The 24,818-nt window shown below is 50.4% G+C and overlaps 4 protein-coding genes across 5 annotated transcripts; 3 read left to right on the plus strand and 1 right to left on the minus strand.

The window, feature by feature from the left end:
• The first annotated feature begins 3,666 nt into the window (after positions 1-3,666).
• LOC116317789 (protein PET117 homolog, mitochondrial) lies at positions 3,667-4,906 on the plus strand. Its single transcript, XM_031736665.2, has 2 exons — positions 3,667-3,849; positions 4,757-4,906. Exons 1-2 carry the CDS (start codon positions 3,754-3,756, stop codon positions 4,904-4,906), a joined length of 246 nt encoding a protein of 81 aa, XP_031592525.1. The 5' UTR covers positions 3,667-3,753.
• Positions 4,907-5,009: 103 nt separating this feature from the next.
• kat14 (lysine acetyltransferase 14) lies at positions 5,010-10,734 on the plus strand. Its single transcript, XM_031736653.2, has 10 exons — positions 5,010-5,300; positions 7,808-7,929; positions 8,011-8,132; positions 8,216-8,388; positions 8,466-8,900; positions 8,985-9,574; positions 9,681-9,814; positions 9,921-10,096; positions 10,170-10,360; positions 10,439-10,734. Exons 1-10 carry the CDS (start codon positions 5,042-5,044, stop codon positions 10,610-10,612), a joined length of 2,376 nt encoding a protein of 791 aa, XP_031592513.1. The 5' UTR covers positions 5,010-5,041; the 3' UTR covers positions 10,613-10,734.
• A 1,912-nt stretch (positions 10,735-12,646) lies between these two features.
• Positions 12,647-21,030, minus strand: dzank1 (double zinc ribbon and ankyrin repeat domains 1). 2 transcript variants are annotated; one of them, XM_039613461.1, is made up of 20 exons: positions 20,740-20,950; positions 19,214-19,334; positions 18,982-19,129; positions 18,833-18,899; positions 18,702-18,741; positions 18,253-18,445; positions 17,895-18,012; positions 17,703-17,816; positions 17,501-17,584; positions 17,302-17,424; positions 17,064-17,225; positions 16,747-16,981; positions 16,563-16,666; positions 16,359-16,442; positions 16,179-16,281; positions 15,786-15,841; positions 15,623-15,700; positions 15,414-15,541; positions 14,169-14,243; positions 12,647-13,857 (listed from the first exon to the last, which is right to left on the minus strand). In XM_039613461.1, exons 1-20 carry the CDS (start codon positions 20,914-20,916, stop codon positions 13,707-13,709), a joined length of 2,361 nt encoding a protein of 786 aa, XP_039469395.1. In that variant the 5' UTR covers positions 20,917-20,950; the 3' UTR covers positions 12,647-13,706. The 2 variants fall into 2 exon arrangements, with proteins under 2 accessions (XP_039469395.1, XP_039469394.1); XM_039613460.1 differs by lacking the exon at positions 12,647-13,857 and having other exon boundaries at positions 13,983-14,485; positions 15,414-15,700; positions 17,895-18,027; positions 20,740-21,030.
• Positions 21,031-21,189: 159 nt separating this feature from the next.
• Positions 21,190-24,672, plus strand: polr3f (polymerase (RNA) III (DNA directed) polypeptide F). Its single transcript, XM_031736631.2, has 9 exons — positions 21,190-21,399; positions 21,824-21,941; positions 22,048-22,115; positions 22,200-22,267; positions 22,339-22,451; positions 22,810-22,953; positions 23,114-23,221; positions 23,566-23,757; positions 23,831-24,672. Exons 1-9 carry the CDS (start codon positions 21,224-21,226, stop codon positions 23,906-23,908), a joined length of 1,065 nt encoding a protein of 354 aa, XP_031592491.2. The 5' UTR covers positions 21,190-21,223; the 3' UTR covers positions 23,909-24,672.
• Positions 24,673-24,818: the final 146 nt, after the last annotated feature.

A 24,818-nucleotide genomic window follows, 5' to 3' on the forward strand; every position in this document is an offset into this window, starting at 1 on the left:
ATCGATGATGTCACAGAGACCAGGTGTCACGGGTTGCTAGGAGGATCCACTCGCAGGACTCCTGAGTAGCGTTTAAACAGAGATGGTTTATTTACAGATCTTCGTATGTACAGACAGTGCGGGGTTAGTGCTATATACAAGACGTGAGGGGGAGGGGTCCAGGGCTCCAGGGAAAACGGGGAAATCACACACGCGCTCAGTTCAAGCTCTCTCTTCTCCACTAGCGACCAGTCACTCCTTCCACACTCCACACGGGGAAACACGGGGACGGGTCCGGGGAATCTAGGAACAAAGAAACACTCGTTAAGTCTCTGAGACGGAGGCGCAGGAAACTTGAGCTAGACGTGTACTGACTAGAGCCTTCACAACAATCCAGCGTTGAACAGCTGATCTCCTCCTTCTAATATACCAGCTGGTCTGATGAGGCCCAGGTGTTCCCAATCCAGGAAGGCGTGGACCGAGGGCGTGAAGCCGCCATGAGTTCCGGCAAAACAGGGGAGAGAAGGAGAGAGGGGGGGAGAGAGAGGGAAAAAGAGAAGAGAAGGAGGGCTAGGAGTGGAGAGATTCTGATCAGCACCTTGCCAATCCTGCAGGTCGTGACACCAGGACTATCACTGTCCGGGCCAATCAGAAACCATGGCTCACAGGTCAGGTTTAAATGCTCCTAAGGTTGAAAAATGCAAGCCTTCAGAGCCGGGAATTAGGTGAGCCTAAGAACAGCAAGGGCAAACCTGTCACGTGGCATCAGCTACAGCAAAGCTTCAGCGACAGCAGAGATACTTGGAGGCAGTGGCAAGGAATACAAACCATCACAGACTACAAGCCCACTCTGCAGACCGTGGGGAACAAATCCCCAGACAGTGTGTGGAGATCCCTTGCCAAAATCAGTACACGCAAAGCTCCAGGTCCTGATAACATCCTTGGACGAGCACTGACGGACTATGCTGTGGAACTCACAAATGTCTTCACAGACATCTTTAACACATCACTAGGGTCAGGCCGCCGTTCCCACATGCCTCAAAGCCTCCACCATCATTACTGTGCCCAAGAAGTCATCTACCTCCTGCTTTAAGGACTACCGTCCTGTCAAACTCACCTCCATCATTATGAAGTGCTTTGAACGGTTAGTCATGCATCAAATCAAATTATTGCTTTCCCCCAACCTGGATCCATTTGAGTTCACATACCGGTCAAAACACTCAACCGATGATGGAATTTCAACTGCCCCTTACTCAACCCTCACACATCTGAACACTAGAGACTCATATGTCAGAGTGCTGTTCATAGACTTCAGTTCAGCATCATCATTCCCCAGCAACTCATTCACAAACTGGATCTGCTGGGGATCAGCACCTTGCTGTATAACTGGCTGCCAGATTTCTTGACAGGAAGACAGCAGATAGTACGCTCGACAGCAACACCTCCAGCCCAAGAACACTGAATACGGGGGCTCCCCAAGGATGTGTGTTGAGCCCCCTTCTCTTCACTCTGCTGACCCACGATGAGATCTACTACAGGGGTGAAGTTAACCATCTGGCAGAGTGGTACAGCAACAACAACCTGTCCCTGAATGTGGAGAAGACCAACAGCGACTCTGCTTCCTCTGCAAACTGAGAAGCACAAGAGATTCAACCCCCATTATGAGCACCTTCTACAGAGGCACAGTTGAGAGTATCCTCACCAGCTGCATCACTGTGTGGTATGACTCCTGCACTGGGTTCTGCAGGAAAAAATAACAACGGGTAGTGAGAGCAGCTGCACCTGCCTCATCTGGAAGGTCCTCTCCATTACAGGTGACTCCACTCATCCCTTCAGCAGCGTCTTCAGTTTGCTCACGAAGGATACTGAAGAGCCTCCGGGCCAGAACACACAGGCTGAGAGACAGCTTCGTCCATCGGGCTGTCAGGATGCTGACCGTCTCTGAATCGAGAAGGGGGGCCCAAGGGTACATCTTTCGCCATCCTACAATGCTGTGATTGTAGCCATTCCCCACTTTCTGTGAATGGTACTCATGGCCATTGATCAGTAGGCTTTGATTAGTTGTCACTGATCAATGGTCATAAGAATTTGCATACTAACAATCATGGAACTAACCATTTAACTATCTTTAAAACAGAAGCAGCACAAATGACAATTTTAGCAGCACAAACCAGCACAAACGTTTGATACCACTTTTGTTGGATTCCATTAATATGGGGGGGCTGGTTGTGCTTTGATGACCTGTAGAAATTTTTATTAATATCTTTAAAATGATAGCAGCACAAACGAAAATGTTTGCAGCACAAACGTAGCACAAACGTTTGGTACCACTTTTGTTGGATTTGAAGAAGGTGGGGGGGCCAACTTCACTCACATACCTAAACGTAAATGTGAAGTTTAGATTTTACTCCATCTCCTCCTCTCCTAGCCTCCACCTCCAAACCTTCAGTTTCACTCCTGCTGCTCTCCTGTCATACTCGTCTCCACCCGCTCCATCCTGCCTCACCTCTCTGTCAATGACGTCTTCTACAGCTGAGGGGTAAAAACTATAATACCTGTGGTGAGCATGCTCAGAGCTGACTGGCCCGACTGATCGGCCAATCAGGCGTGAGAAGATCTGAGCTGAATTCAGTTGTTTCACAGGTGGAGGTGTGAGTGGACATTAATCAACAGCCGATGGTTGGTGCTCCACCTCAGAGGTGGAATAAACTGCCATTTCCACTCCAAAGACTCACATAATGACAGTCGAGTCAATGATTCTCAGGACCGTCTCAAAGGTCACTACCTCACTAAGTGTCACGTACCTGGGACTCACTCTGAGCTGGATGCAAGGCAGGAGGAGGACGTGGCGATGTTAGCTAAAGGTGGCCTCAGGTGTGACAGCTCAGGTTCTAAGTGCCCGGCATGGTCATGTTACCACTTTCACAGCTTTTGACTCAGGCACGGCGGAGGAGGAGGAGCTGTTCAAAGAGCATGCTCCCTCCATGTTTGCATGTTCCAGCTGTGACCACGCCCCTTTTATACAGTTTATATGTAGTTCAGGACCGCAGTTTTAGCAGGCTCAGCTCCGTGATCACGGTTCCCTCACAGCGCTGCAGTTCACGCCCACGACATCCGGCCTCACACCGTTAAGGAGAGAGAGTGTGAGGTCGTTCCACTTCTCTTCTCTTTTCCTAAGTCCTCAGCAGGAAGTGAGGAAAGGAGACAGGAGATACTTCACAACACACTAACACACCCTGCGAGTGTGATGCAGGGAGGACAGGTGAGGTCCTGGTTTTCACCTTAACCTCCTAAGACCCGAACTCTTCCACGACATGCATTTTTAATTTCTCTTTGATATTTGGGCATATTGGGGCCCAATGAATGTAAAAACAAAGAATTTCCAGATTTTTTTTTTTTACCTTATTTTTGTTTTTAAGAAAAATGAGAGCCACAAATGAGGATATTCATTTAAAATTTTGATAGAACAGTAGCAGTATAATGTCCTTGTAAGTGGATATCAGGCCCATGTAGAGCAAAATTGAGTATTTTGGTCAAAATAACCAAAAATGTGATGTCCACATATGTGGACGGCAGGTCCTAGGAGGTTAAGAAGAAACAAACGAACATTTTTGGCCTTTTTGGCCTTTGATTCTTTGACGCGAGTCTGCGTGTGTGTCACACTCCGGCCGGTGGGGGCGGTGCAGCTCCGATGAGCGTAGAAGAAGAAAAAGAAGAAGAAGAAGAAGACCTTAGCCGCCGCTAGCCACCGTTAGCCGGAGCTGAGACAGCGTGATGTCCGCGGTCTCTAAGGTGGTCCTGGGAGTGTCCGTGGTTCTGACCGTGAGCACCGTGGCCGCGGTGCACCTCAAACAGGCCTGGGACAGAGAGGTAAGCCGAGCCGGGCTGACATCTAGCCTCCGTGTGCCGGAGCGGGTCACGGGGGCTAACGAGGCTAACGCTAAAGCACAGGTGGTGGTTAAACGCGATTGAACGGACACAGGTGACGTCACACAGACGTTAAAAGAATAATAATAAATAAACACGATAATGACGATAAACAGCAGCCAAAAACCGCTTCCTCCAACACTTTTCAAAATAAAAGACTCAGATGGCTCGTAAACAATGATAATCATCGTCATTCCTTACATTTATGGCTCAGTTAGCTAATCAGGCGTTATCTGAGTTAACGTTAGCTCAGGTGAGTGCAGAACATGTGACTGACAGAGCTGCAGTGGCGTCAGATGTTTCATTTCGGATTCTGTGACGCTTACAGGTCTGCCTTTATTTTGGAGGTGCGTTTTCTGTCGGGTGACCTCTGTGAGGTCACGAGGCCTGCTGTTAAATAAAACAAAGAAACAGAAAATCACACACCTGGGTTTAAGGTGTTCACATCATGGGAACAAAGCTTCGGGCACCTCACCTGTGACATCTGTTTCAGTGATCAATAATAATCACTTTCTCCAGCGCCTTACAAGAAACACAAGAACGCTTTGCAACACAAGTCAAAAAGGTCAAAGGTGTAAGTTTGTGTGGCAGAGGTGAGTTTTCAGTCCAGCTGTGAAGCTCATATGGGAGAGACTCCACACCAAAGCATCGAGCCCTCATAGGTGTGGATTCTGTTACAAGGGACCGAAAGCAGACCTGACTGTGTCTGAGACTGTGTACAGGTGCTGAGGGGCGGAGCACTGAGGGATTAATGAGTGAGAAGCAGGATCTGTAAGTGAACCAGTGGAGATGAGCTCACATGTCCCCAGAGCTTGATCAATGATGAGTGGTCACTGTGTTTGTCGTGCAGCGCCTGCGTGAGGGCGTGGTCAGGGATCTGGAACGGCTCGAGCGCAGGAAGGAGAACCTGCGGCTGCTGGAGGAGCAGCGGCTGCTGACTCGACAGCTGGCGGAGGAGAGACGAAACCGGGAGGCCAGGCTTCACCCACAGGACACCTGAAAAAGGTAAATACTCTCATGCACCTACCCTATTGCATCCCCAAGTCTCCTTACGACCAGGTCAACTGTAATGTTTCTTCTCTTGTGTAGACTGCAGTGGTCACCTGCCCAGGTGTGCCGTACCTGAAGCAGGAGGATGGACAGCAGTGGCGAGCAGCTGGTGGGTGGGGAGGACGAGGCGGCCTGCACGTCAGCGTCGGACGGTCTGGAAGAGGGGGAGGTGGAGGGCGAGACGCTGCTGATTGTTGAGTCGGAGGACCAGGGCTCCGTGGACCTGTCACATGACCAGAGTGGCGACTCCCTGACCAGTGACGTGGGTGAGGACGCCGACGGGGGCTGGGCCTGCGAGGACATGTCCTTCTACTGCGACCGCTGCCACAAGTGGATCCCCGCAGGTGAGCTGGCCAATCGCAGCGCTCCGTTTCTGACGTGACCGACCTTCTCCAGTAGGTGGCACTACCTGCTGCCGAGCAATCTGAAAATGTGACATCAGCAGACCGCATGCCACCGATTGGCTGGTCAGGTGCACCAGTCTGTGAGTCATGAGAGCGAGTCTTTCGGGAAAATTGAAACCTGCGGCCCATGAGTCTGACAAAATGCCACGGACCGAGCAGGAGGAATGCCATCGCCTCCTTTGTTCTCGTTCATGTCACACACAAGTGACGTCACAGGATGCTCGGCCACGTTGCTATAACAACCCAACGCAATCAAGTCTGTGGGTTCCCGGCGACACCACAGTTGTAGCTACGCGGTAGGACAACGGCAGGAACAAAAGTGATCCAGATGCTCCCACCGCGTGCCGACCGGTCCGTCTCACGTTGCACTCATTAAAGCTGTCGCGTGAATCAACAGTCGTACCCGCTGAACTCTAAAGCGAAATCTGCACCTCTGTGCGCGGCAGCTTCCTCCACATGGCCCCACCTTCAGGTACGAGCTCCTCCTTGAGTGTGCGTGAACGCCCTTTAGCCCGGCTCCAGAACATGGCGTGAGCGTGCTCTCAGTTAAGTGTCACATGATGCGATGGATGATCACCAGTGCTCGCAAAATCGCTAGCCCGACGTCCCGGGGCTAGCGATTTTTCCAGTCGGGCTACCAAAATCTATCTCTGCCCTGCCCGTCGGGCTATAGGAAGGACAAATATATGTCAATGCTTTTGCATTCTTTCGGAAATGTAGCTGAGTAATTATGTCATTGGCATCGATGAGCCACTGTCACTATGTGACATATTGAAATCGCGTTTGAATTTGTGCTTGTTTTTTGCTTTCACTTTGCAATCGCGCGAACTGTGTATAGAGAGCGGCAGCACTGATTGGTGAGTGACGATAATTTGCACACCAATTCCTCTGACATCGTCTTATCAATCGTTAGCTTACTATGCGAACATGACAAGTGAACTCTCCCGCAGCAAGCTTAAACATGTGAGAGGTTGATTGCGCAGAGAATCGCTGAGCGCTATGTGAGTGCGTGTGTAAAAGCAGCAGGATATATATTTTAGTTCTGCTGAGCCAAATAAGACAAGTCAGGGTGAAGAAGTGACAGCCAAAGAAAAGCCGACCACAAAACGGAAAAGTTACGACAAATCAGACTATGAGGGAAAAAGAAAGCTCAGCTTTATGGTTTCATGGACAAAAGAATTTCTGTGGCTGCAATATGACAAGCTAAATAACCAGGGGTGCACATAAGTGGTCCATGAGTGCGCATTCGCTGTCAAAATAAAAAAAGCAGCACCAGATAAGAAGTTGCAACGTGCGTTTGAGTACATAAGATTTTCTGGAGGAGGACAGACATTTGTTTAGAACTCTTAAAGATGTCGAAGAAGCTCCTTTAAGCAATTACTTTGGTGTTCCTCCACCTCCCAAAAAAATGTCAGAAGGAGTCCGAACCACAAAAGAAGAGCGTATTCTCTGAAAAGTGGTTGCAGGAAGCGAGCTGGCCTCAAACAAATGATGAACGCACAGAGATGTGGTGCAGAATGCGCGTCTTTTATTTTGACAGCGAATGCGCACTCATGGACCACTTATGTGCACCCCTGTAAATAACATAATGTTCTGCCGGGTGTGTTGTTGGTTTCCCTCGATTTCTGAGTCGACAAGCGCCTTTGTTACTGGGACCAGTAATTTTAAGAAAGGCCCCCATTAGAACCCATGAGAAATGCAAGAAATGCATTATTGCTCAGTCTGCAAATAACATACTAAAAATCAACCTGAAAAATCTGTTTATAACAGCGTACTGTGTTGCAAAGAGTGAACTACCATTGGCAAAATGTAGCAGTCTTTGCAAACTTCAAAAAGCAAATGTCCTCGATCTTGGTTCCCCTTGCCTCTTACCTGTGACTTCAGTGGAAATTTCAAATTCAGGATCTGACACAGACTGATTCATGTTCTACAGTTCTTACAAGTTCATAGAAATTTCTGTTCAATTAGATCCAAGTATTTGAGTTGATGATTGTAATTTTTATACAATGTTGTAATTTGTGTTTCAACAATTTTATAATTAATGTTTTGTTTCCGTTACAATATTATACTTTAAATTTAATATTGTAACGGAAACAAAACAGGAAACAAAACATAAAAAAATTGCTCCCTTTTTTATTCGGGCTACTTAAATTTATTTTGGGCTACCAAAAACTGAAGAGTCCCTGCCCGAAGGGCTACCAGGGATTTTGAAATTTTGCGAGCCCTGATCACATGATATGAGCCTTAATGTGACCTCTGACCGTGATGTAAGCAGGTATGAGAGTTAAGGTGAGGTCTGATGTGGTGTGGGTGGAGCCAGACAGGAAGCTGTTAGTCCAGCTCCTCGTCTGCAGCTTCATGAGTTGAGAGCAGGCACTGGTGGTAACCTAGGAGACCCCCAGCAGGTCTGCAGCAGCAGCTGACTCTGTACCTGTGATCGTCTGCAGCTCAGCTCCGCGGCGAGCAGCCGAGCTACCTGAAGGGAGACAACTTCTTCAAATTCGTCTGCTCCGATTGCTCTGAAGATGGCAAGGAGAGCTTCGAGAGGATGAGGCTCACCTGGCAGCAGGTAGGACTTTAGCCCCGCCCACACACACAGACACACACCTCAAATACTCGGCGTGCTGACGGCATCTTCTTCCTGTGGCAGGTGGTGATGTTGGCCATGTACAACCTGTCTCTGGAGGGGACGGGCCGGCAGGGCTACTTCAGGTGGAAAGAGGACATCTGCGCTTTCATTGGTCGACACTGGAACTTCCTGCTGGGCTCGAGGTCGATCGCAGACAGACAATAAAGTTTTGGTCTTTATCGATAACGTGCCGGCGCTCACATTCGTGTTGCACTCTTCTTTGCAGGAAGAAGACGTCAACCTGGTGGAGCACGGTAGCGGGCTGCCTGTCGGTCGGAAGCCCCGCCTTCTTCCGCTCTGGAGCGCAGGAGTTCGGTGAGCCCGGCTGGTGGAAGCTGGTCCACAACCGACCTCCAACCCTCCGACCAGAAGTGGACAAATCCGTGACAAAGACTAAAGGTAAGCCGTGATCGAACGCTAGCGCCCAAGTGGACGGTGTTTGTTGACCTCTGACCTTGGACGCTGTTTACCCACAGCGTCCAAACCCGTGCTGGACCCGATCATCACCGTGGAGGGTCTGCGCAAACGCGGGGCGCGGAACCCTGTGGAGAACGCCATGCAGCTGAAGGAGAAACGCTCACGCACTCAGGAGGCCAAAGATATCCGGCGGGCCCAGAAGGAGGCGGCGGGCGGATACACGGACCGTAGCGCCGCCTCCACGCCCGTCAAGCTGGGTGGAGGCCGTGGTGTGGGTGGTGGGCGGCGCCCAGATCTGGTCCTGGAGAAGGGTGAGGTCATTGACTTCTCTTCGCTCAGCTCCTCAGACAGAACGCCGCTCACCAGCCCGACGCCATCGCCTTCACCTGACTTTTCTGCCCCGGGAACGCCAGCCTCGCATTCGGCGACGCCCAGCCTGCTGTCGGAGGCAGACCTTATCCCTGACGCCATGCCGCCACAGGCATTGTTCCACGGTGAGGTACCACCTGATTGGTGCAGGGTCATGTGGTTTTATGTGATGTAACCGCTGATGGCGCGTTCTGCTTCCTCCAACTCAGATGATGAGGAGATGGAAACAGAGGGGATGATCGACCCGGGAACCGAGTACATCCCGCCTGCCAGTGCCAACCTGGGCACCCGCAAGAAACTCCGCCCGCCACCGCCTCACATCAAGCGTGAAGCAGAGAGCGAGGAAGATGAAGGCCGCGAGCGGGAGGGCGACTTTGAAGAACCCGTAGGACAAAGTGAAGACGCCCCGGTGTCCACAGGCGGCGGTGGCGGAGGACCTGAGCGCAGAAGGACGACTCATCCGGAGAACACTGACAGCGCTGCCGGCAACGCCCAGAGTCCTCGCTATGCCACCCTCAGTCTGTACGAGGAGAGGATGCTGCTGCGACGGCTGGACGCTTGCCCGCTCGCGTTGGCCGTCACGCCGCAGGCTAAACGCCTCCACAGGAAGTTGCTGGTTCGCCAGGCAAAACGACAGAGGAGGCTCCCCCTGCTGGACATCGACCGAGTGGTCAGCGCCACCCTCAGCCTGGTGGGAGGAATCTATGGCGCCCAGGAGGCCGGATCACAGATCGGCGGCGGTGTGAAAGGGAAATACTGTACCAGCAGCCAGGAGCTGCGGATTCTCGATCGCTTCCAGGTAACGCACACACTTCCTGTCCGTCCACGTGACACGCCCACGTGCACCAATCGCTGCAGCTGATGCAGTGTTCACACTGTTCGCTTCACCTGTCCATGTTTTACAGACCGGCGTCTCCGGCAGACGAGGCGTCCAGCAGCCGTCCGTGTCTTTCTGGCATCGTCTGATGGGAGCTGAAGGAAGCCTGGAGCAGACCATCAGGAGCCCCTACACCTCCCGCCTCCTCAAACCGTACATCAGGTAAACCTCCGAGCCCGAGCCACACCTGTGGTCGGAGAGTCCTCGGAGCTTCCTGCGAGGTGGAGGTCCACACCTGCGTTCTCCATTTTTCTTTTCTTTTGTCTAGGCGGGACTACGAGAGCCGTCCGCCGAAGCTCCGGCTGCTGGCCGAGATCAGAGCGTACCCACACAGGAAGGAGCCGGGCTGGGCACCTGAACCTGACGCTCCCATCGACTACTGCTATGTCCGTCCAAACCACATCCCCTCCGTCAACGCCATGTGTCACGACAGCTTCTGGCCAGGTAGCACACTTGCCTGTTACGCCCCGTGGCGCAATCCGGCCGTGACTCAGACCTCCGTCTGCTCCTCCCACAGGTGTGGATCTATCTGAGTGCCTGCAGTACCCTGACTTCAGCGTTGTCGTCCTTTACAAGAAGGTGGTGGTGGGCTTCGGCTTCATGGTGCCGGACGTGAAATACAACGAGGCCTACATCTCCTTCCTGCTCGTCCACCCTGAGTGGAGGCGGGCCGGCATCGGGACCTTCATGATTTACCACCTGATCCAGGTGCGACTGCAGGTGGGCGGGTCAGGGGCACCCATTCTGCTGTGACCATCCTAACATGTGTGTTTGTGCGTGTTTCAGACGTGTATGGGAAAGGACGTGACGCTGCACGTGTCGGCCAGCAACCTCGCCATGCTGCTGTACCAGAAGTTCGGTTTCAAGGCCGAGGAGTACATCCTGGACTTCTACGATAAATATTACCCCGTGGACAGCGCCGAGTGCCGCCACGCCTTCTTCCTGCGGCTGCGGCGCTGAGCCCCATCACCAGCTGACCTGCACCTGAGGCAGGTGTGCAGCTGTCGGTGCTGTGAGGAACATCTGGGACTGTGTGTGTGCTGCTGTTTGTGTTTCTGAGGTATTAAAACCAAAGTGCTGAAGCTCCGTCTGCTCTCTCACCTCCTTTACGCTCCATCACCCTCCATCCTAAACACTTGCTGCAGCCTGCCATTAGCACGCTTCTGGGAGCGAGCAGGACAGGAAGGAACTGTTACTCTGCACATTTCAAATCCAGGTGTGCTCTCACGTCACGCGGTGTGCACGCAGACGTTAACAGTGTAGCCACATTTACCCATAATGAAATTCTTTGGGTCGTGCTCCTCAGCTTTACATGAGCATGTAGAAGTGTGCAGTTAAATTAAGAAGAAAATAACAGAATATGGCCGTAATAATAATGATAAAGAGAAAAAAAGAAAAGTATTAAATATTTAGAGAATTTAATACAAGTTGGTTTTTACAGGTTGTGCAAAACTTGTGCAACGAGCATTTAAGTGGCATTAGTTGAAGTGACAGTGTGCAGAGTCCTGTAATTGTAGTGAGTGTTTAGTGGTGTGTATAGAGTGTCAGCAGTTCAAAAGTCTGATGGCTTGTGGGTAAAAACTGTCCCTGTGTCTGGTAGTGCGGGTCTGAATGCTACTGAACCGCCTGCCGGACGGCAGGAGTGAGAAGAGTCTGTGGCTGGGGTGGCTGGATCAGAGAGGCTCCGCTGTGTCGTCCTCATGCAGCGCTCTCTGTAGAGATCCTGCATGGCTGGCGCTGTGCTGGTCTAAATAAAACACGAGCTCTGTTATTAGAGAAATACTTTGTTCGTGCTGCTCTTACAGTCTTCTGATCATTTAACAAAGACACCTGGAGACAGACGACTTTTCTTCACACCTGTCTGAGTTCTCTGCTGACGTCATTCAACCAAGGTTGGGCTTTAGTTTTAGAGTCCTGGCTGTGAGAGCAGCAAGTGAATCAAGGGTTTCCAAGCAGGTTGAATTAAAGTGAATGGACCCATCAAAAAGTAATTCATGGTTACAGTTTTGATAAGAACAAATAAAATGACCGGCAGTACCTGAGGTAATCACGAGAGACTGACATGAAAGGAGAATTTCAGATATTACAGACGTGTCAGAGAAATGAACATGCCAGACTTCACAGAGAGCATGTCCACGTTTGTGTCCACGTTTGTGTGTTGGGCCTTTAGCTGACTGAACAACATTAGGAGTCTAAAAAGTCTTTAGTGAGCCGTGTATCAAACGTGAATATTAAAGAATTAAAACACTGTCATATCACAGCTCCTGCCAAGAATTCACAGAAATCTTGGACAAAATCCTTGTTGTCTTTCTGTAGTGCAAACAGCTGATGGAGCAGTTTTTATAAGCAGTAGCTAACCTCCACCTGGCTGGCTGTCCGAGCTGAGGCAGTCACAGTCTGGAGGGTTCAGAGAGCCGGCTCCACTCTTCACATTTAGCCAAGTTTGTGTCACCAGACGAAACTCCAGATATCGAGAGGCGAGGAAGTCATTCAGTGTTATCTGTTAGTGACCGACCATGAACCAGAGCAGCCTGCTTCAAACAGGTCGCAGGCCAGATGGGATGCACAACCCCGGGGATGAAGGCTCCGCCCTCCCTCTGCTGAGGCTGACAGGGACATGTGGAGCTCAGGTACAATCCCCCTGGTGAGGAACCACCTGAGGTCCAGAACCACAAGAACGCAGCAATGCCTCACTAGACAAGCACAAAACTTTAAAAACACACCGGCCCGTTTCACCATCTGTCACTCAGCTATGGTCTGTGATTCAGGTCTGTGAACATCCTACAGACCTTTGACCTCCGTGAACTCTTTACTTGCTGCTTTCAGGTGTTTTTGGGTGAGACATGAAGTTTATTTTGGAGGAACAGGAAGCAGCGCGCCATAATCGAGATCAGGTACTTGTTTTTCTGTTTTATGGGCGGAGCCACTGAAGTGTTAAATCTCATCCCGAAATATTTTATTATTTGAACCCTCACAAAGACCCCGACACGTAAGTAAGTAAGTAAAGTTTATTTATTAAGCGCTTTTCGTAGACAGTCACAAATCGCTGTACACGAAGGTTAAGATAGACAATATAAACAATATAAAAGGTTAAATGTAAATAAAAAAAATTTAAAGGCGTTGATCAACAGAAGGCTTGTTTAAACTGAAACAGCTGCTGCACTTCGTACAGCTTGGAGGCGAGAAAGAGAAGATCTGTCCAAGCTGGTAAACAGGACGTTACAATAATCTAAACACAATGACACAAATGCATGAACGCTTTTTTCCAGATCAGCTGAGGAGATCATATGTCGCAGTTTAGAAATGTTCTTTAAATTAAAGAAACAGGAACGAGACAGAGATTTTACATTTGAGTCGAGGCCCAGAGAAGAATCAAATATTTGACTTAACAGAAAGAAGCAAGAACCCGACTGACTTTAGATTGTAGTCCAGGAAGAGCTATGATCATTGTCTCAGTCTGGTTTGTGTTTAAAACAAGGTAGTTGTTAGAAAGCCAATCAGAAACCTGAGTTAAGCACTGGACTAGGGTGGACAACCCGTCCAGCTGAGGAGGCTTAAAGGACACATGGAGCTGAATGTCATCGGCATAGAAATGATAAGAAATGACTGAATAATGCCAGCTAAAGGAAGCATGTAGAAAGAAAATAATAATGGACCCAAAACTGAACCCTGTGGAACCCCACAGGTTAGGGGGGCAATGTTAGAGGTGAACCTGTCAGTCCTAACAGTAAAGGTCCTGTCTGATAAAAAGAAAGAAAACCAGGTAAGGCGGAGCCAGATATTCGCGCCAAAACCTGTTAGCCTGTTAACGTTAGGATTTTATGGTCAGTGGTATTGAAGTTCTGCGCTGAGACCAAGCAAAACGATCACAGAATTCCTGCATCAGAACCCAACAACAGATCCTTAGAGACCCTGAAGAGAGCGGTCTCAGTGGAAGCCGGACTGAAAGGGTCAAAAATCTGTAATCTACATGTCTGCGCTGACAGGAAGTGATGTCACTTTCTGAGCTGTAGACATCACTTCACGTTCAGACCAATCAGAAAAAAAATCAGCTTCATCTTGAGTTCATGTTTCCTAGTTTGCCCAGTAAGTCCAGTCCAGTCTGAGCTGCCAGCAGAGACGCCATGCTGCCGCAGCCCGAGCTCGCCGCCACGTCATACGCCGTCTGACCCGCAGCATTCCTCCGCCTCACGTTGGCCTTACAGCTGAAACCAGGGACAGAGAGGATGATGTCATTACGACAAGTGGGAGGAGCAACAACTGCAGGTACTGTGCTGCATTCTGTAGCAACTTGGAACTTTCGACCTCAGTCTGTGGGACTAAAAAAAAAAAAAAAAAAAAAGCAGGAGTTGGATTCATATTTGTTGCCTTGGCAACATTACGTTGGTGACCCGGCACACTGCTGCCACACCAACCGTCTCACTTTCATTCAAGATCTAAGAAGCTTTCACTCTGAACCACACACCTGTAGGCGGCCATGTTTACAGAGGCACACTGAATGCAGGATTTAACTCACCTGAGCAGGACCTCAGCACATGGCACACCTGCAGACCCCAGAGTTGCAGCTTCATGCAGAGCAGTGTTCTTCATCCTGAGGAGGAGGAGTGTCAGCACACACGAGCATTACAGGGTCTAAATAATGGAAGGTACAAGGACCAATCAGAGGGCTCCATCAGCACCTCATCCAGAACCTGAAGCAACCAGTGTGCGGGCAAGTTTCAGGTACGTACAGTGAAGTGGGCGGAGTCTATTGGATGCTGTTATGATGAATGAAAACGTTGAAGGTGAAAGCTCTTCAAGTTTTAAAAGAGTCCGTCTGCTTGATCCGCGGGTCTGAGAGCCGTCAGCCAATCAGAATCATACATGAAATCAGCTGATAATAAATCGATTTGTTGATCAATTATTAAGTCATGTACTAACAGAGACTTGGAGGAGAGAGACCTAATATTTAATAATCCACATTTCACTGTTTTACTCTTTGGTTCAGATGTGGATACTGTATAGTATGGAAGAAATATAGTGTCATCAGAATCCAACTATTTTTAGACATTGAATTTATTATATTTCTTCCATATATTGTTCTTTCTTTGTGATTTTTTATGTTTAAGTTGTTTGTTGCTGGTTTTTAGTTTGTTTTTTGTCTGTTTGGGAGCTGACACAGTCTCTATGGAGATGGGTTTTTGGGGGGGTAGCAGGAGGAGAGAAGCTGCAGAGAGGCGTGTAAGACTGCAACTCTGCTTCCTGGTCCCAGCTCTGGATAGTCATATTTTGGGGGGTTTAATAAATTGGTCCATATTTCTAGAAATGAGAGCTGCTCCATCCAAAGTGGGATGGATGCCGTCTCTCCTAACAAGACCAGGTTTCCTCCAGAAGGTTTGCCAATTATCTATGAAGCCCACATCGTTTCTGGGACACCACTCAGACAGCCAGCAATTTAAGGAGAACATGCGGCTAAACATGTCACTCCTGGTCTGATTGGGGAGGGGACCAGAGAAAACTACAGAGTCCCACATTGTTTTGGCAAAGTTGCACACCGATTCAATATTGATTTTAGTGACCTCCGATTGGCGTAACCAGGTGTCATTACTGCCGACATGAATTATGATTTTACTGAATTTACGTTTACCCTTAGCCAGCAGTTTCCGGTTCGGGGTCGCTGCTCTGGTACTGGGGGCGGGCCCTCAGCAGACACGCCTGTGGGATCGCATGAGATCCCGCGGCACCTTGTTCTAGCTGTAAAAAAATAAAAACCTGGTCTTACCGTCCAGACTGTTGGTCCACGTCAGCGCCTCGCTGCACCAAAACAGGTAGGACGTCATGGTGACCATTTATCACGGCAATTGCCAAGGCATGTAGGCCGTCGCTCCCGCAGCAGGAAGGGTCGGCCCCCTGGCGAACGACCGCACACACAAATGTAAAGCGTGTCAGGTGACCCTGAGCAGGCTGTCGATTGAACGCAGAGGGTGATACCTGGTCCAGGAGCTGCTGGATGACGCCGACCTCACCTCGACCTGGACCCAGCTCCTTCAGCAGCTGAACATCCTTCACCTGCAGCCAGACAGCCAATCAGAGAGGAGCATGAACGGGTACAATCAGCGAGGAAGCGCCCTCGGCTGTGGGCGGAGTTTCTCACCGGCAGTTTGGGCGTCAGGTAAGGTTTGGACGGCGGAGCCGAGAGCTGGTCACTTCCTGTCCGACACCAAAATAAAAGCACAGATCGATCAGCAGCTTCTGATTGGCTCATGTAAATGAAAAATCAATCAATCAATATGTTAACTGATGTGCTGATTATCAGCTCAGCTCAGGTGTAATGATACAACATAAAGAGGTCCCGCCCCTTTCACACTCTACTCTGTTCTGACTGGCCAACACCAGAGCACTCTCCAGCAGGAATCTGCCCAAAAACATGGCTGCTGGTTAATCAGACCAACACAGGTCAAAATCTGAGGTCAGTTTTGGTGAAATTCAAGGACTCTGATTGGCTGAAATGTTGAGATGAATGTCTGTGTGTCACATGGGCTCTCACCTGTCCACCCTGTTCGCTCTGTAATGCTGCTCAGAGTCTTGGTCCAGCTGGCGAGCTCAAATCCTCCACCTGGAGATCCCGTGCCGTCATCGTCAGCACCCACCTGAGACCACACCCCACTCGTTAAACTCATTAAATAACCACGATATCCTACGCTCAGCATACCTGTTCCAAACACACCTGTTTTTCTTTAAGCTCAGCTGCTGCAAAGCTGACGGTCAGACTGACCTCATGGCGATCCTCCTGAATCACCGCAAAGACCATCTGCAAGTAAACACCACAGGAAGTGACCTGCCTGCACCTTCTCAGGTAAAACCACCTTCTGATTTAACACACGGCAATGTCACTGCTAGACAGGTGAGCGGCATGTGAGGTGTGATTTACCCGGCCCAGACGAGGCTCTCCCAGCAGCGCCCTGAAGGGGGCGTTGTTCTGGGCATAGCTTCTCAGGTGAGCGCATATGTGATCCAGCTGCTTCCTCCAGTAACCTGAACATGACAGGCGTCACACATGGAAGAACGCCTCTGTAACCCCGCCCCTGACACTGAGACTGTGAGTTGGGTTTTACCTCGTCCCGGGCTGATGGCGGTGAGCGGTGGGTGGCGGTCGCTCTGCACCTGCTTCCTGAGGAGCTGTAGCGCTCTGTGCTGCTCCTTCCTCTGCAGCTCAGTGCCTGATGGGTAATAGAGTCCTACAGTCTGTGTGCACTGATCCACAGTGGGTGGGGCTATCTTTACACTTCGCAGAGGGTGCGAAGAGGCAGTGGTCCGCCAGGTGGCGCCACAGGCAGTCTGCACTCCCACCTGCACACAAAAGGAGGGAGCTGACTGGCTGGAATCGAAGGAAACACGTGGAAGGCGTGACATATCTGGCGTGTCGACATGCCTGGCGGTTGGCGGCACCCTTGACCGATCGTGTGATGTCACCGCAGGATCCGAGTGGGACCGGTGCTTCCAGGAAAATGCCACAGGCGGTGCAGTAAAAAGTGTACGGGTGTGCACTCGCTCCACATCGCTGACATGTCACACAGCGGGCAGCGTGGGCGGGCTGAAAGCACATGGCATCACTACAAATCCCACAATGCTTCACTTTACACTGCTTTAGGTGTCAGATGTGCGTTCACCTTGGAGCCGCACCAGTCGCAGAATCTTGCGTCGCCCCAGTTTAAACGTTTACATCTGGTGCAGGACAACATCCTGGTGTGCGCTCCTGGGTCAGAGGGCACACCGCTCCTGGCTCCGCCCACCTGAAGCCATGAGGAGTAAAGAGAGCGTAAAGTGTCTGTGGGTGAGGCTGTACAGGTGTGGTCAGCAGCTGCTTACCTGCTGCAAGCGGCTCTCGCAGGTGAGACAGCTGAAGGCGTCAGCCGGATTCCCACTTCCACAGCAGACACACATCACATGACCCTGCATGCACAGGTAAACACCAGTGTGTGTGTGTGTGTGTGTGTGTGTGTGTGTGTGTGTGTGAGCATGTGTGTGTGTGTGTGTGTGTGTGTGTGTGTGTGAGCGTGTGTGTGTGTACCTGCAGAGTGATGCCCGCTCGTGGCTGCAGCTGTTGATCGATGGCAGCTTCACACACCAAACAGGTGTGTGTGTTGGCAGGAACTAGAGCTCCACAGAACACACACAGCAACATCTGACACGCACACACACACAGATTCATTGTCAGGTGTTCAGCGGGACGTGGCAATGCTCAGGTGAGTGCATGCAGTACCTGTCCTTCCTCAGCAGGTGGCAGCCTGTGACTGGGTAGCGGAGAAAGCGCCGCTCCACACTGAGCGCAGAACTGAGCGAACGGGTCAGAGGGGCGGCGATGCAGACAGCGAGCACACCTGAATGCACAGAAACTGTTGGTTCATCAGGTTTACAGTGTGAAGCCGAAAGTATGTGGACGCACCTGCACACCTGGGCAATGTCTTAATGAGTGGAAATCAATCAAACTAAATGTATTTATTTTTAAAAAAGAACATGTTTTTCTCATTTTCCTTCTTCTTGGGACGTTCATCAGCTCTGTTTGATGAGCTGTCCACAAACTTTTGGCTCTGATGGAGGGCTGTACCGTGTGGTCGTACCGCAGGAAGTCGGTGTCTCGCTGCACTCTTGTCGTCTCCGTGCTCTTCAGCTGCCTCAGATCACCTGACCCCCTAAAAACCGCAGGCTGGGAGCGGTGAGATGAGACGAGCTGGGCGCCGATCTCAGAGCCATGACGACCGTACAGAAAACGAGGGCCTGACTGAAGGGAGGGATTTCCCATCATCCTTGGCTCTGGACACAAGAAACAGGAAGTGTGAAGCTCTGTGATTGGTCAGATGAAGAGAAAGAGCAGGTTTACACCCCATCCCCCCAAGGTTAAGAGCGAGTTCTTCATTTCGACTGTCACCGAGTGCTGCCCACACAGTATCCTCTGATTGGTCAGTTTTCTCTGTAATGTTGTACATCTTTACCTGTCAGTACGGTAAGACTTGAGGTACCTGTTGTAATGTATTGTATTATGAATAAAGTTGAATTTAACTGAACACACCTGAGGTCTCAGCAGGAGAGGATGTTTCTTCTGGCGGAGGCTGGAAGGTAAAAGAAGCATTTCTGTGAATCATCAGGTCTGTGCAGGGGCAGCTGGGAAATGTTAACTGCAGCAGGCAGCTGCGCGATTACCTGCAGGAAGTTGTCCAAAGGATCCACAGAGAAAACCTTCGTCACTATGGAGCTCTCTCTGCCGTCACTGCAGACAAACATAAACTTTATTGATCTACACTGTGAAAGCATCTGCTGCCGGTACACACTGATGTCAGGTGACCACTCACCTGGTGACAGCCACCGCTCGAATTGTCACCCGGCCTGCAGGCAGAAGGATGGGCTCGCTGTACTTCCTGCTGCTGCCTGCTGCTCCACGATGCCCCGCCCCCGGCTTTGAACCATCCAGAGTGTAAAAGATCAGAACACCTGCAGAGTCTGCACAGACACACCTGTCACATGACCTGCTGGATGGATGGATGGATGTATGCTGGGTGGATGAGCAGACGGTTGGAGTTCTACCTGACTGGATGGACACAGGTGTGCTCGTCTTGATGTGGTTCTTGGCTCGATGAGTCTGCAGGTGGATGATGGGAATGATGAGTGGAGCTGACACTGCCCCCGCTGCCATGACAACAACCGTCTGCCAACCAATCAGTTAATCAATAAATCAGTTGTTCAGTTCCCTTTCAGACTCAGTAAGACGTCCTCGCCGGCTTTGTCCCAACATACATTCATACTTTTACTCAGTTACTTCTGCTGAGTAACCTCATACCTCATGTTATCTGTAAAATGGATGGAGCTGAATCTGTGTCACAGCACAGAGAAAAACCAAAGAACCGACAGCCTGCTGCACAGAGCAGAGAACCTCATATCATAACAACAGGTGTGATAATGAACCCTCTGTACACAGAAGCTGGGCGACCAGCACGCGTTGGTTGCTCTAGCATCGGTCCACGAAACGAGGCAGGAGCCTGATGGATACGAACTCCCAGAGTGTCCGACAGGAGGGCGGGGATGTCGATGTGTATGTGGGCCGCATAGGTGATGGCTCATGTTCCTGTAGCTTTATGGTGGTTTGCAAACACCTCCGTCAGAAACCGTCTGCGTGGATGAGCTTTTTCCCGCTGCTTTCAGGCTCTGCAGTTCTCAGCAGGTCAGTGTGGCCACATCAATCAAACCGCTTTGGAGTGAATCCCCCACTTAATGGTCCTGATCCAGAACCTTTACTTGGAAGAACAAAGCCAGTGCTGACCCACTGCCAGACGCTGCAGCCTTTCCTGGAGGCTGGTCGCCATCCTCTGAGCTAGAACCAGCAGACGGTGCGGATGCTTGCCCGACTCTTTCTTTCTATGAAAATGTTGTTTGTTAAAATTATCTATCATTCATAAAAAGAGTGTGAAGTTCTAGCTCATCCACCACATGTCGTGTAGCTTTCTGGATGTTATCCTCATCGGGCTACATACTTATTTATCATACAGACTATACAACACTTAAAATCTAAATTCATATGCTTGAAGTAACTGAGATGTTTCATTATTTGATCTAAAGCCAATTAAACAGACTACGTTTATATTCACATGTATGCTTACTGCATTTGATGTATTTAACCATATTTAACACATATTACAGAATGAAACACCTGTGTATAGAAACGGCCGTGACTTTGCCACCTCATCTGATTTCCATGCCACCCTACGAACATGTCTTTAGATCCGCCCCTGCTCCCAGTGACTGTCTGTCTGTCTTCTCATCTGTCGTCTCCAAACATCACAGTGGGTCTCACGGGCATCCACATCAGGCCTGACACTCGTCTCCACCCCGCGTGCCCCGGTGGGACATCTTAGGTTTCTGGGAGGGTTTCCCTGAAGGTTTACCAAAGCCTCTGATTGGTTCCCGTGTCTTTACCGTCTCTTTGTTAGTTTGACTGAAGCTGCTCTTATTTTCACTGTTTTTTTCTGAGCTTTTGAATGGGGCCGGTTCTGGTTCGATGAGCCGTATGGCCGGGACACGCCGGTAAATAAAACAAACAGAGACAGTGTTCTTACCTGGATGGAGGCGCAGGTGATCAACGGGACTGCTGCCGAGTTTACCGAAGTGTCACCATAGCAACGGGCTGTGTCCGCGGGGACGCTTGTTTTATACGCCTGAACGACAGAGATGGGCGGTGCTGCCATTGGGTTGTAGTACCCGCCCACCTCTGCGTGCTGCGCTGTTGGAAACATACCCTTTAAAGTTTACATTGAATTTAAAAACACAAAAAGAAGGAGTTGTGAAAAATGACCTTAAAATTTAAATTCATATATTTCTATATATGATATATTTTATAAATCACCGGGACAAGCTGCTGTACGTCATCGTCACAGGACCAGAGGCCGCTGACCAGTCAAAGAAATTTATTTTTTAAATGAAATTAACCAAAGAAAGAAAGAAAAAATACTGTGAAACAGTGAGGCCGGGTATCTATGCTTAAACACAAACAAAAGGTCGGGATCTGACCGCGGTGTGTATTTTAATCAGGCGGATTTCAGGATGCTTCCGGTCGCTTGGGACACCGAAGGACCCCAGCGTGTGCTCGCAGTCAGTCACAACATTAGCTCACAGGCTAACAAAGTAAGAGCCCCGCGCAGGCAAGAAACGCTGGAGATGGCTGAGGTGAAGGTGAAGAAGGAGACGAACCTGTCGGACCCCGCGGAGGTCGAGAACAGGTGAGGGGAGGAGCGGGGCCGGCGGGCCGCTCTGTCCGCGTATCGGACTCCGGCCGAATACTGTCACAATTATCGCCTGTACGGTTCTGCTCGCGCACACAGCGCCTGCGTGCAGGTCATGAACGCACGTTCACATCGCGCCGGACTGCTGGTCACTTCGGCGTTAATCAGTGTCATCAGCTGGCTTCGCTTGACCAACATCTGGACATGTTCTGGTCTTTAATGGCGCCTTCGGCCGAAGCTCCTCTGAGCTAAAGTTTATGCCTGCTGGTCTTCATGTGCAGCCTGAGCAGCTGAGACACAGCAGGAGCAGAAAACGATTAAAACTCCGAGTTTAAACAGAGAAACAGGTTTACTGTGAATTTTATCTGGTGTGTGTGTGTGTGTGTGTGTGTGTGTGTGTGTGTGTGTGTGTGTGTTTCAGGATCAAAGAGCTGTGTCAGCAGTTCCCTCACGGTATCACAGACCAGGTGATTCAGAACGACATGCCTCACCTGGAGCCACAGCAGAGAGCCATGGCCATCAACAAGCTGCTCTCACTGGTCAGTCTGATGATGTCACTCACCTCCAGAGCGTGAGGAGGATGGCGCTTTATTGTACTCTGTGCGCTGAGCGGGCAGCAGGTTGATGAGGTGGTGTTTGTTTCAGGGTCAGCTGGACCTGCTGAGGAACAGTGCAGGTCTCCTGTACAGACTGAAGGACTCTCAGAGCACCAGGTAAACACACACACAGGTGTAGGAGTGTACTTCCTGTCAGGTGATTGCTGGTGTCTCAGCTGCTTCCTGTCTGTTCTGTCTCAGTAAGATGAAGGGCTCAGACAACCAGGAGAAGCTGGTCTATCAGATCATCGAGGACGCAGGAAACAAAGGTAACTGAGTACTTCCTGTCCCCGTTTGGCTCGCTGCCGTGGCTCGCCGTTACGTCTGTCTCTCTCTGCAGGAATCTGGAGCCGAGACATCCGGTTCAAGAGCAACCTGCCTCTGACTGAGATCAACAAGATCCTGAAGAACCTGGAGAGCAAGAAGCTCATCAAAGCCGTGAAGTCTGTGGCTGTGAGTCCTTCACGATCAATAATCGGCTTCATCAGCCTTATCGCTGATCAATAATCAATAACATTAGCAGCTGAAAGAGTCAATGTTTATTTAAATATCTGCAGAAAAATCAGCTTAAAATGTGCAAAGATAAAAGAAACTGTTTAAATTCTGATTAAATATATTTTCCAGATGTTTACGACAAACATCTGTAAAATATGTAAATCAGCAAAAATATAGAAACTATAAAACAGTTTGGAAATAAACAAACACATGTAAGTAAATAAAAATTAAAGATGCGCCGTCTCTGTGTGTTTCGTGTAAACAAACACTGACGGTGATGATGTCATACTTCCTCTCCGCTGGCATGTTTGTGCAGGCGTCGAAGAAGAAGGTGTACATGCTGTACAACCTGCAGCCCGACCGCTCGGTGACGGGCGGCGCCTGGTACAGCGACCAGGACTTTGAGTCCGAGTTCGTGGAGGTTCTCAACCAGCAGTGCTTCAAGTTCCTGCAGAGCAAGGTACAAAAAACTTTATTTAAACTGTTTCATTGTCCAAACGGTGCCCGGCAGGAGGAGGCAGAGCGGCACTCTGAGGCGCGAGTAGGGCGGGGCGGCCTTCTTTCATGTCTCAGAGCTGTGTGAACCGTCATATGACCCTCGCTGTGTTTCCTGTGTTGAGGCGGAGGCGGCGCGGGACAGCAAGCAGAGTCCGATGGTTCAGAGAAACAGCTCCTTCGCCACGTCGCACGAAGTCTGGAAGTACATCTGTGAGCTGGGCATCAGCAAGGTGACATCACACCTCAGACGCACCAATCACAGCACAGCGTTCACCTGCAGACAGCTCCACACACACACATTAGAAGCAGCTGGGCTCAGGTGCTCAGACAGGTGAGCGTTACCTGAGGAGGCGGGAGCGTAGACTTTACACCTCATCCTGCGTGTAAACAGTCCCCTGGACTCAGGCTATGGACCCAGGTCCAGGTGTTTAAGGCGGGGTTTAGTTGATCTTTGGCCAATCTGCTTTCCTGGTCAGGTGAATGAAAGCGACCGTGAGACGAGGTGAAAGGGCAGGGTCGACAGCACGGACCTATTTATCTCTGCGTATGAATCTGGTGTGTGTGCTTCCCTCAGGTGGACCTGTCCATGGATGACATCGAGACCATCCTGAACACGCTCATCTACGACGGAAAGGTGGAGATGACCGTGATCGCCGCCAAGGAGGGCACGGTGGGCAGTGTGGATGGGCAGATGAAGCTGTACCGCGGCGTGAACGCCATCATCCAGCCCACCGGCCTCGTCAAGACGCCCTGCGGACTCTGCCCGGTAACGCGCCGTGCCCACCTGCACCCAGGGCCGCTCTCAGGGCACCCGAACTCATCCTGTCTCCTCTTTGCAGGTGTTCGACGACTGCCATGAGGGCGGGGAGATCTCGCCATCCACCTGCATCTACATGAGCGAGTGGTTGGACTTCTGAAGCCACGGCACGCGTTTCTCTCTGAAGGAAGCTTCACTTCCTGTTTGTCGCAGACGTGAAGAAGCCGGCGGCCTCAGTTCCTGTGACGATGACGTGCAGCAGTTTGTCCCGGTTCTGGTTCTGGAGGCGTAACGTTTGTTTTCTGGGGCTGCTTTAATGTTTCTGTTTGACATCGTAAATCTTTGGGGTCGTCTTATTGGTCCCATCATGGTCACATGGTCTCAGATGTTTCTGTATAATCCCGCTCCCACCTGCACACCCTCTGTAGTGCAACCGCATATTTTTATTTGACTGTGTGTGTGTGTGTGTGTGTGTGTGTGTGTGTGTGTGTGAGAACTGCAGCGTCCTGACTATAAAATGATTTAGAAGGAAAATAATTTTTCTTTGTTGGAACCAGTTTTTGACCACCAGGTGGAGCTGTGGTTGCTGTGCAGGGAGGCAAACACCTGCAGCCAATCATAGCCGTTTGTGGTTGTTTGAGCTGAAGGGAACTCGTGGATGTTTCCACCTTCATGTTTAAGGTTTTGGCCCTCGCTGCTGGTTTCAGGGACAAGGCGGGGGAAACGGCCCTGAACACGGGCTGTCAGGACGCGGTCTCTGGGAGGAAGAGCAGCGGTCACGTTGGCCTGGACCTCCTCAGTTCTGGTTCTGAAGAACACCAGAGGACTCTGATGAGGCACTCTGACACTCAGTCTGTTCTGTGATTATTATTTTGGTCCACGAGTGTCGTGATTTGGTGTATGAATAAAGTGGGTGGAGACTTAGCCGTGTGGTGTTAACTGTCTGTCTCTGCGTAGTTTTCTTTGAATCTCTGAGGAGGTCACGGAGCTCCTCTCAGTCTGTGGGAGCGCTAATGGGCCTCACAGTGAATCGATGTAGAGACAGCACTCAGGTTATCTCTATTGTTCTC

Source organism: Oreochromis aureus, linkage group 6 (genome assembly GCF_013358895.1).
Source record: "Oreochromis aureus strain Israel breed Guangdong linkage group 6, ZZ_aureus, whole genome shotgun sequence".
Taxonomy (NCBI): Eukaryota; Metazoa; Chordata; class Actinopteri; order Cichliformes; family Cichlidae; genus Oreochromis; species Oreochromis aureus.

What these genes read in the sequence shown, in the direction of transcription:
- polr3f (XM_031736631.2), top strand. Translation starts at nt 21,224, where the DNA reads ATGCTTCCGGTCGCTTGGGACACCGAAGGACCCCAGCGTGTGCTCGCA. An exon ending in CCCGCGGAGGTCGAGAACAG is followed by an intron (nt 21,400 to 21,823) that starts GTGAGGGGAGGA and finishes TGTGTGTTTCAG; the next exon opens with GATCAAAGAGCTGTGTCAGC. An exon ending in CGCCCTGCGGACTCTGCCCG is followed by an intron (nt 23,758 to 23,830) that starts GTAACGCGCCGT and finishes TCCTCTTTGCAG; the next exon opens with GTGTTCGACGACTGCCATGA.
- kat14 (XM_031736653.2), top strand. Translation starts at nt 5,042, where the DNA reads ATGGACAGCAGTGGCGAGCAGCTGGTGGGTGGGGAGGACGAGGCGGCC. An exon ending in TGAGGCTCACCTGGCAGCAG is followed by an intron (nt 7,930 to 8,010) that starts GTAGGACTTTAG and finishes TTCCTGTGGCAG; the next exon opens with GTGGTGATGTTGGCCATGTA. An exon ending in TGATTTACCACCTGATCCAG is followed by an intron (nt 10,361 to 10,438) that starts GTGCGACTGCAG and finishes TGCGTGTTTCAG; the next exon opens with ACGTGTATGGGAAAGGACGT.
- dzank1 (XM_039613461.1), bottom strand. Translation starts at nt 20,916, where the DNA reads ATGTTTCCAACAGCGCAGCACGCAGAGGTGGGCGGGTACTACAACCCA. An exon ending in GAGCGGGCATCACTCTGCAG is followed by an intron (nt 17,585 to 17,702) that starts GTACACACACAC and finishes CTGTGCATGCAG; the next exon opens with GGTCATGTGATGTGTGTCTG. An exon ending in CTGAGCTTAAAGAAAAACAG is followed by an intron (nt 16,282 to 16,358) that starts GTGTGTTTGGAA and finishes GTGTGGTCTCAG; the next exon opens with GTGGGTGCTGACGATGACGG.
- LOC116317789 (XM_031736665.2), top strand. Translation starts at nt 3,754, where the DNA reads ATGTCCGCGGTCTCTAAGGTGGTCCTGGGAGTGTCCGTGGTTCTGACC. An exon ending in AACAGGCCTGGGACAGAGAG is followed by an intron (nt 3,850 to 4,756) that starts GTAAGCCGAGCC and finishes TTTGTCGTGCAG; the next exon opens with CGCCTGCGTGAGGGCGTGGT.